Source organism: Epinephelus fuscoguttatus, linkage group LG1 (genome assembly GCF_011397635.1).
Source record: "Epinephelus fuscoguttatus linkage group LG1, E.fuscoguttatus.final_Chr_v1".
In the NCBI taxonomy this organism is placed as follows: domain Eukaryota; kingdom Metazoa; phylum Chordata; class Actinopteri; order Perciformes; family Serranidae; genus Epinephelus; species Epinephelus fuscoguttatus.
This window is the reverse complement of record NC_064752.1, coordinates 1,541,383-1,552,500: the sequence shown is the minus strand read 5'-3', so window position 1 is coordinate 1,552,500 and position 11,118 is coordinate 1,541,383. Positions and strand designations below refer to the sequence as shown.

Here is an 11,118-nt window from a genome sequence, read left to right as displayed (position 1 = left end):
GCTCGTCTGTGTGTCAGTTTGTTAAATGAAGAAAAATTCACATTTCACATTTAAATCTCCTCTTTATCTCTTCTTCTCTCCCTCCTCCTCCTCTCTCCAAAGCTCTCTTTTCCCATTTAGAGATGCACACACACACACACACACACACACACACACACACACACACTCTCTGTCTATCACTCGCCCCTCCTCTTCCTCTTGCTAGATTCTGTTGTCTTTAAATAGAGACTTGTGTCATCCTCTCAGACACACACACACACACACACACACACATAGATAGGCAGTGATGTCAGCTTCTCTCTCTTACACACACACATACACTGGCAGTGATGTCACTTGCTCTCACTCCCTACCCCGCCATCCCATGCCATGACATCATCGTCTGATGCCTTCAGTCACAACACACACACCTACCACACCACACATACACACTTCCATGCATCTGTGCATACACACCTACACAAACTGGGACGCACACTAAGACATGTGCACACATGAGGCATACATGCACAGTACACACACACACACACACTTTCATACCTATAACAGACTCACGCATTAACCATCTCAGAGCTCCGTACCCCTCACAGCACCAGCAGATCCAACGACCGTGGCGTCTTGGCTGCGCCCTGTTCTTGATAACGAAAGGTCGGAGACGGGGCTTTTTCTGTAGCGGCTCCTCTGCCCTGGAATAACCGTCAGACAGGATCAGTCTGTTGATGCTTTTAAGGAGCACCTTAGGACCCATTTTTATTCTCTGGCTTTAATTGTGTTTGAGCTGTTTTTCTGTTTTTTGTTTTTTTTTAAATCTGATTTCCTGTGTTTTAACTTGATTTATTTTGATCTGGTTTAACTCTGTACACACATGTCTGTCTCTGTTAAGCACTTTGGTGAAAAATCTGTTTAGCTTTTTAAAGTGCGATATAAAACTTGAAACTCTAAACAGTCTTATGTTGTCAGGCACAAACTGGAGAAGGACTCACAAAGCAGACACAGACTCAGATAAAAGTTTAGGGTCTTTGATCAGGCTCAGGTCGGTACACGGGTGATCAGTGACACAGACAAAAGTATGCAAATCGACAGGCAAACAGGGTGGTCAGAAGGCACACACAAGAAACCGGTGGAAGTCTCACTTGAAGGTAAAGACGATCTGGCAACAAGGGAGGGGAAGATGAAACTTAAATACTCTAAGACAAGGGAGACAATGAGACACAAGTGAAACACATTTGGGCGGGGCAAGTGATCATAAAGGAGGGAAATCCAGACTGTATGGTTTTCAAAAATGTCAAATATACAGACGATAATCTTTCAGTTGACCTCATGTAGAGAGGCTGTTATGAGGATGTTTTGCATGTAGTGCACATCAGGCACCACCAGGGGTCAGTCTGCTGCAACAGGCAGCTGAGTTGTTTGGGAATGGTGAAGATAACCTAACGCTGGGTTCAGACCACACAACATCAGCCCGATTATAACCCGACGCGGCTGTCGTACTGTGTCGGCTTGGATTGTTCACGGCCATGACGACGACAACCGACACCACGTCTGAGACGCCTCACGATGTCCCGACAGAAAGTCTACCATGTTTGATTTTCTTTTTGTCCTCCGCGACTTCTCCCGTCACAGTCGTCACTTTGACCAGTAGGAACACAGAGCGACCTGTTGCCGTGGAAACTGTAGGACAACAACAGCCCAGCCTTTTAGATATTTCCTGTAGGGACGTTAGCACACAGAGTAAAAAGGAAACAGCAGAGGCACTTTATCAACCCGCTGAGTACTGCCATTAGCATCAAGCTAGCAAAGAATGTTCTTTCTTCATAATGGAGGATATAAAGGAATCAGACTCACAGATAGTGTCTGGGCCTTTACTCAGCACAGCTGCAGAGGCTACCAGCTGCATCTCAAACACACTGCATTAGAAACAGGACGTTATTTCTCATTCTGTTTTTAGTTTAATCCTGTTAAATTTTATGTGTCACGCCATCATTTCAAACTCAACACTTCCTGTAGCTGTTTCAAATTAAAAGCCCCTATAATTTCAGCTGAGAGAATCCCTACATTTTCTAAAAAGGCTTTTATTTTGAAACATTTGCAGGAACTTGTGGAGGATTCAGTGACTTACATAGTCTGCACGCGGCACTTCAGATGTAGCTCCTTCCTGCCATCTGGTGACACTTTTTTTGTTACTACAACAACATTTCAGCTGGAACGTGAAAAGACACAGTGACTGAAATAATAATGATAAAAAAAATAGGACAAAAATAACCCGATGACATCATGCACTGAGAATTGGTTGTGGACCAAGGTGTAGTCTGTCATGTCTGTCTGCAAATTCACGGCATGAATTTATGACCCCACAGTCGCTTAATCTGACGTAGTGACTGTTGGAACGGACAAAAATGTTGTGTAGTCTGAACCTGGCATCACACGACAGCCAGCCTCAGAGAGCAGAGAGAGTTTAGACTTTAGGTTCACATCTAATGCTGTGAATTAAGGGTTTATTTTGACCAAAGCAGAGTTGGTGATCGTTGGAACAGTGAACTAACTAACTGGAAATATTGAGTAAAATACAAGTATGTCAGAGTTGTCCTACTTGAGTGAATGTACTTCGCTACATTCACTCAAGCGATTTTGATGAATGTTACACAGAGAAGCTCTTTTAACAAGCAAGAGGGTCCAAGAAACCACTGCTGCACACATTTATATCATAACATTAAAAACTACACACACACACACACACACACACACACACACACAGACACGTGCGTCCCAGCAGGCTTTTGTATTGGTGACATTTTTCTCTCCCTTTTTATTTTAGACTTTACGGCCGTGTTGTCCTTGACACCGCCACCGACTGTTCACCAGTGCCGGTCGGCGTTTTAATCCAATCAGCTTTAAGGAATGAGTTGTTGGCTCAGCGTTTAATCCAATCAGTTTTTAGAAATGAGTTGTTGCTGGCCAGAATCAATCAGACCTGCCCACCTGGTAATCAAATCCAATACAATGATTTACCGTATGGCCGTGAAATCTATCCAGACTGTGTTCAGCTCCACTGTTTTGTTCTCCTATTTCCTCCTCCGTCTCTTCCTGAACGTCTCTCCCTTTGTGGTCCCTTCCTCTTCATCTCTCCTGCCATGCCTCTCTCTGATTCGTATTTAGACACACAGACGTTCTCTCTGGTCATTTCTTTCACAAGTTTCCTTGACTTATTTGTGGAGACGCTGATATGAACGACTGCTCTGGCTGATGAGTCGGTGGGAAACTGGTCATCATTAAGAGGGAAGATGTTGTGTTGAGGTATCAGGATAATTTTGAATTATCTTTATGATGTTATTGAGAATAACGTCCTTTTTTTTTTTTTTTAAACCAAAAATCAGTGCGCACATGCAGTTTTTTTTAAACGCGGAAACACCTGCTGAAAATAGATGGTTGCTTATTCTGTCTCCTTTTGAAACTCACTCCCAACTAATTTGCAGCGATGCTCGAGTGCTGCTGGGATGGAGACGGACAGAGTATGTGGCAGTGCGTCGTTGCATTGCGCTAGAAAAGGGGCAACAATTAGTGCGTCCACATGGAAATTATTTTTAAATTTCTGCCGATCAGGGGCGGAGTTGAAGCCGATTAAAACTCGTGACTAATGCAGAGGCATTTGATGAATACCAACTGTAACCTTTCCCACTGCAGACCAAAGCCAGATGTTAGTGGGTGTCAGTGGGAACAGGGCTTAAAGGAGAAGTCCGGTATTTTGCACTTTGAGCCCCATTTCTGGGTCATTTATGATGAACTAGAGTGGTTAAGACCAAAATAGTGATTTTCGGAGAATTTGTCTTTCTCCTGCCTGGCTTAACACTGCTGCCTATGGCCATGTGTGAACCTGTCCTAAAACCACCCTAAACGTTGGTGTTCAAAGCCATGAAACTCACCGAGTGGTCAGTGGTGTTTGTTGATGTTCTGACATAAAAATCGTAGCAAACTGTGGTTTCTGTGATGATTTATTTGACATTTTGTGTAATCCATTGGTTTTCTATAGAAGCCTCATTGTACGTTGGTAGTAATCCGCCACTGGAAACGGAAAGGGGGTTGTTTACGACAAGGTTGTAGTCACTGTAGTCTTTTAGCTCAGCGAAAGTGCCGGCTTGACAGTGCTGTGTGTGCTCCTGGAGGAAGAACGAGATCCAACTAAAACGATTTGTGATGAGTTTAAACAACTGCACAGTGGATTACTCGCTTGTAAGCAACCTTCGCAGTACGATGCCCTTGAACACAACGCCAACCTTATTCTTCTTCTGCTTCTTCTCTGTGTCCCATTACATTGCAATGGTTTCCTGCCGGTTGGCGACACCCACGTAAAGGAGCATTATCGCCATCAAGTTGGCTGCAGTGTAAAACGCTTCAGGGTCAAACGAACGATCAAGCGGAAGTTTACACACGGGTGTGAGGCAGCTGAAAAAATAGTTCCACAGTCGAGATGAAGAGCGAAAACACGGATGGAAACCACAGTTTGCTACGATTTTTATGTCAGAACATCAACGAACACCACTGACCACTCGGTGAGATTCACGGCTTTGAAAACAGACACACACATGGCCATAGGCAGCAGTGTTAAACGTGCAATATGTAATTTTCTGCCGCTAGGGGTCTCAAACCAAAACAATAACAGAAGACGGAGTTGGATGACTTCACGAAGTAGCGTGGGATCATGGGAGTTGTAGTCATATAACAGATACAGATCTGCTGCTGGCCGTAGCGCTGGTGCTGGGCGGGCAGCAGTGCTTGCAGTACGCTGGTGGAAATGATTAATATTTCGATAACATCAGCCAGATGTTTGCTTACCTGTCTAGTAGAACACACGCGAGGTCGGCGTCGAATTGTAGTCCTAGATTTTCACGAAGCTCTCTCCATCTCGGAAAGGCCACACCAATATTTATCCTTGATTTAGCTCTCTTCTTATCCCAAATTCTTCTGGGATCGCTTGGTTGACACGCATGTTTCAGTTTTACCGGCTTGTTTACCGGGACAGCTTCGGTGTCAGAAGGTGCAGCAACCGTCAGTGCATAATCATGATCCATGACGAGTTAGCTTAGCCTAGCAACACTAACGTTCATTCTCTGACGTCTCATCCAGTCTGCTTCTTCTTCTTCTCCTTCATTTAATGGCTATGGTAACTGGAGTTACGTCGCCATTGACATGCGACCTAATGACACGGTCCGTAACTATTATTAACATTTCATATTTATCTGGGTTTGAAAAATTGTAGGAAACATTTCTGATAATCAAAGTACACAACTAAACAAAATATATAATATTGGTTTAGTTGTTTTTAGACATTTTTATGTGGAAAAACTACATATTATACCTTTAAGCCAGGCAGGGGAAAGCTAAATTCTTCGAAAATGAGCAATCGTAACTATTTTGGTTTGAGCCACTCTATTTCATCATAAACAACTCAGAGATGGGGCTCAAACTGCAAAACACTGGACTTCTCCTTTAACTGTATTGTCCTGAAACAATGTGATGGTGTCCAGCAGGGAGGGAGTGCACCTGAGGGCTAACAGCTGCAACACTGCTAATAAATTAAAAACAAACAGTAAACAGACAAGAAACTGTGGCTTTATATCCATTTTCAAAATTAAATATGTGCAGCCCAACACAGTAACATTTACTTTACTTCACAGTGGACTCAAGCGTGGATTGACCCTGATGTGAACGCGCTCTAAAGCCCATTAAAATGCTTGTTCTGGCCACTGACCAGTTCAGATTGTTGCTGTGAGTGGCTGACAGTATTACAGAAAGGATCCTACAGAGAAACAAAATGTTTTCCTGTACCTTTTGCTTGTTCCGGTCTGTTTTGTGTCTATGTCTTGCTGATGAGAAGTGTTGTTCTGAAATCTCACGAGAGGTGACTTGTTGCAGGACAAAAGCATCGGAGAGAGAGGCGGGCGAGTGACAGTTTGTGGTGTTTGGGTGCAGTGTATCTTACTCTTATCTAAAAGATTTTAAATGTCATGGCTGAATATTTAGCTGAGATTTCAGAACCAGACTTCCACTTGGGGGAAACTTGGACACAAAACAATCTGAGCCTGTGGGTTATGAAAACTTTTAATTGACGTAAATTGACGGTGCAAACATTGCTTGTGCTGGCTGCAGCGCTCCCCCTCAATGCTGGACCAAGTTCAATAATTGTTGTTCCCACAGGTCACTAAGGGTGCTCTCACACCTCGTACACATGCTGTGTTTTTTATGCTCTCAGATTCATTGTTTTCAATGCAGACATGCCAGAGTGACACCAAAGCGGCTCGCACGTGTTCCTGAGCGCCTGTTCTTCAGAGCACAGCGACAGCGCACGCAGCACCACTCACCTCATGTCATGTGACGAGGAACAACCAATCACAGCCGACAGATATCTTTCCCTTCTTCCGTAAAAGTAGTCTGTGATAAATATGGAGGAGAGGTCGTTGATCATGTCAGTGCAGAGCCGTCAGAGCGTCACATCTGTCCCACAGAAGATAGGCTTACACACAAACAGCACCTGGAAGAAGATCAGGTTAATAGGCTGTGATGCGGTGTTTGCTGAGGTTGCTTGATCGTACAGTGAAAATCTCGCACTGTGGCAGCCCCAGTGCAGATGTTTGTCTGACCACTACATGCCAGTCATAGATCAGGTCTTAACCCTAAAAGTTACCCTGTGGGGGGGTCAGCTGATTTAAGACATGAGTCCCCATAAAGTGACAGAGTCAGTACATTTTTTTGTCCCCATAACATAAGTAATACAAGCACACACACACACACACACACACACACACACACACACACACACACGCTCTCAGTGCTGACCTCATGCATGGCTGATTCATGGCTTATTCCCCTGAGTCCATTTCTACAAGGACAGGTCCACAGGGATGTTAACTCTGTGTGTGTGTGTGTGTGTGTGTGCGATCATGTATGACGCAAAGGGGGTGGGCAGGCCATGGTTTTAACCCCATGCTGAAGCATCTAAGAGAGTTTCAATAATTCATATGTTCTGTATTTGCATTTTTTTCTCTCTCTCACACACACACACACACACACACACACACGCTTCCCCGGAAAAAAACAGTAAATACATCCTTTCAGATACAGGCACTCATCACTCAACCAAGCACACACACACACACTCCAATGCACACAAGTACCCAAGTGGTGCAACACACTGCACAAGGACACACACATTATACATTCCCACACAGCGACATGGTTTTAAAGCGCACACCCACACACACAGATACACACCCACTTGACCTGTACTGTGAAGAAATGAATTCATCTGAAGACGACGAAACACTCGTGTTGACAAGCGTCTCAGTCTCTTCCCTCGCTCGCCAGGTGCTCTTACAAAGCGTCTTCTGTCATTCTTCCTCTCCTTTCTATCAACTCTCCGCCCACCCCTCATCAGCTTCCTGTTTCTCAGGTGGTCTCTGTGTGAAGTTAAAGCAGCCTCCCCGTGTGTGTTTCTGCGCGTCGCCGTGAGACGCTGCTCGTCTAGCGTGCCAGACAGCCCGCATCGCATTTGTGACCTACTTTGGCTCCGACTGTGTATTTTTTATGAGACTGGGAGACGCAGACGCTCACAGTGCAAACGGAGATGCATGCATAGGGTCTGCACATACACAGGAACACATGCATATACACAGATGTTTGTGTAGGAAGCAACGCCTATTCACACACACCTTTTATTTATTCATCTGCGTACCTTATGTCACTGAGGATCCCTGTTGGCATAGAGACAGATGCCTGAAAGACTGCTCTCCACACACACACACACACACACACACACACACAGAAACATAAAAACACACAAATGGCAGTAGTGCGAGATGTAATGATGTGCAAAACACACACACACACTTGCACAGATGTGTCAGTGTGAGTGTGTATTCAGGAACAGAGTGAGAGCACCTCTTTAGTATGCAGGCACGGCTGAAGTTTGCTGTTTCTCTTTCTGTTTTGGAGGGTTTGGGGTAAGAGGAAATGCTTAAGTATCATCACGCTTGAGTGACATTTCCATGGCCAAAAGCTTATTTAATTCAGCCCCCTAAGCTTTTTAAACAGAGTTCCCAATTAATTTTTAAATTACCGCGCTGGCTTGTTGACTTGCTTCTGACACTTGAGAAATTATGTTAATTTCCACACCTCTTACTGCGCCACAGTCGGCTCGCTCCTGCTGCTCAGGATGTTGAATCAATGAAATGCCTTGTAGGCCTCGTGGCTATAGAGCCAAACACACACACACACACATGCACACACATACATGCAAACACATGCATTTGCCAGCTCTGTGTCTTGGCAACACTTGACTACGTACACCCACTAATGCAAATGAGCACACACACCAGTGTTTGTTACTGTACTTGTGGGGACTTTTACTACAGCAGTGTAAAGCAAACCTAAACATACAGTATAATCAGAAGGTTCTCATTCCCAGGGCGTCAGATACCCACCCTTTGTCACGCCGTGTGATGTAAATGCTAAAGGCACCCTTAAGCGTCTCTGTGAGGTGCACTGACAAATGTAAACCCATCAGCAGCAATATTTGACACTCAGAGCAGCCGACGTGATAAAAATCAATCATTTATTTGTCATATGGAAATATACAAGGTACTGCTGCAGTGAAATGTCATCTCATCAGCTCCTTTAACTTCCTTGTGTTCTCCCTGTCTCAGCGTGGGTTTCCTCCAGCTGCTCCAGCTTCCTCCCACAGTCCAAAGACATGCAGGTTAATTGGTGACTCTAAATTGTCCGTAGGTGTGAATGTGAGTGTGAATGGTTGTCTGTCTCTTCGGCCCCTTTTACGCTGCCAGATTTTCGGCGAATGTTGGGCCGTTTTGCCGCCAAGCTGCGAGCGTTTAGACACACACAGCCGGATTGGCGAGTTGATCCGAGGTGCCCAATTATCCGCCTCGTAGGGTAGACATATTGGTGGAACCTTTTTGGTTTAAGAAGAATGAGGCGGCCTTCTGCAACGGGCGGGGCTGTTGATGACTTGTGGGAGGAGCTGTTGATGACGCCGCACGTGCGAGCCACTGACGGTGGATAAACAGGAAACAGCTGATAGCAGGAATTAGCGAGCAGCTAGTAGCAAGAGGGAAACACAAACCTGACAGACACTGTAAAGATGAGCAACTGGGGAGACAAGGAATTGCGCGCCCTCCTTGTCCTCGCAAACGAAGAGGCCATTAACCGTCAGATGACGGGGACGGTGAAGAACGGGCCGACTTATGAGAGAATCGCCGAAGGACTGACCAGCCGCAGCTTCCCTCCCACGTCACTGTTTACGTCACACGCTGAGCTACACGTTTTGTTACTTGCTCACGCCCCCCATTGCCCCGAAAAAGGCGCATGAATGGAAAATGAATGAATGAATGTAATTGTAATTTAGTTCTCTTTTCCTACATTGTTGGCTGCTGCTTTATAATTGACCCTTCGCTAAATTGCGCCCCAGGAACACATACTGACTGACAGCCCCACAACAACACAGCTGTGCTCTTTAGACTCTGATGCAGTTGTTTCAGATTTCCTTCATTTTCAGGCTGGTTTTGTGGACTTGGAGCTAAATGTTGTGCCTGGGGCACCTTGTGTATTAATGATACTCATTACCTGGAGAGGTTGGAGGGAAATAAACGTCTCTTCCCTGTTCCAAAACCAAAATCAAACCCTGAAAAGTGTAGGGTTAGCTAGCCAGGTACTGAGGGTTTAATGTTAGCCTGCCTACTGTAAACACAAGCTACTTTTGCTTTTAAAGACTTTAACACTGAATCAAGAACACTGCAGAGGAGCCCTGTGTTTGGCTTCCCTCAGAGCTCCTCATGGCTGCCCGTTTGCCAGTGGAGGTCCAGTGGCTGAAGGCACAGGGGGAAGTTAAACAATGTTCATCTGCACACACTACCATGACGCACAGCTGGTTGAATATTGGCAACGTTTCCCCTTTTATCTGTTGTCCTCTGTTTCGATCATCAACAATGTGGTGGTTCACTTTTACACTGTCACCTGTAGCCTTAAGTTTAGCTTCTAACTATCTTTGTCTTTTTAACCTGTTGTTGCAAGATTTGTCCTGTTTGTCTTTTTCTACTGAGTCATTAATACTTACTGCACACATGAGCTTAAATGTGTTGCTTCACCAAAACAAACTCCTAAAAAAATCACAGACACATTCATCATGTAAACTTGAGCATAACTGTAGAGGCGACGGTGTATGGATTGTTGTAACACAGTGACCTATAAAATCTTCCCTCTCTCCTCCTCCTCCTCTCCACAGAGTCGAAACAGGAACAGAGATAAAATCCACCCCTGACACCGACTCCCAGGACCGTCCCACCGTCCACCCCCGAACCCAACCTCCCCTCACCCCTCTCACAGCTCCAGGGCTCTCCAAGGGTTCCTCGCCGGGTTCTCCAAAGGGTTCTCTGTGGTGTTCTGGAAAGCTCCATACGCCTCGGGGCCTCGGACCTTCATGCGTCTCCCAGCGGCAGAGTCCACCCACACCTCCACCCACCACACCACCACCACCACCACCATGAGCTGTGAACAGGAGTTTGGAGACGGGGCCATGGGAGTCACGCTCACACTGCGCCTCCTCATGCACGGAAAGGTGAGAGGAGTGAATGACATCAGGCTGGAAATATTCTGTACTTTTCTTAAAGCCAACAGATCTAAACCAGCAGGAAATGTATCTGCTACAGTGCTGTGTGTGTGTGTGTGTGTGTGTGTGTGTGTGTGTGTGTGTGTGTGTGTGTGTGTGTGTATCCACCGTCCTGATGTATCTTCTTCCTCTTTGCTGTCGAGCTCTGTTGTTATTAAAAGGACAATATGCCCCTTTCAGCTTGTTAGTGTTGGATCTTCTCTGGTTGACCTGTTACGTCACAGACCAAACAATCGATAAACAAGTCAGCTACGGTTAGCAAACTTTTCAAACTCACCAACAAACACTGATATACACTGATAAGTTTTCTTAAAATCATGTTACAAATTCTTTGGTAACTTCTTTTCTTCTATTTTACATGAATATTTCTTCATTTTAATTAATTAATTAATTAATTAATATTACTGGCTGAATATTGACCTCTACACTTCGAGTACTAACTCCTC

The 11,118-nt window shown here is 45.0% G+C and overlaps 1 protein-coding gene across 4 annotated transcripts in view; it reads left to right on the top strand.

Moving 5' to 3' along the window:
- pcbp4 (poly(rC) binding protein 4) overlaps nt 1-11,118 on the top strand; it is a 228,425-nt gene that overhangs the window by 106,948 nt on the left and 110,359 nt on the right. For all 4 annotated transcript variants that reach the window (XM_049586328.1, XM_049586319.1, XM_049586343.1 and 1 more), the window contains exon 3: nt 10,289-10,621. In XM_049586328.1, the coding sequence (XP_049442285.1) occupies nt 10,484-10,621 (138 nt within the window). In that variant the 5' untranslated portion in view covers nt 10,289-10,483. The remainder of the gene's footprint in view (nt 1-10,288; nt 10,622-11,118) is intronic.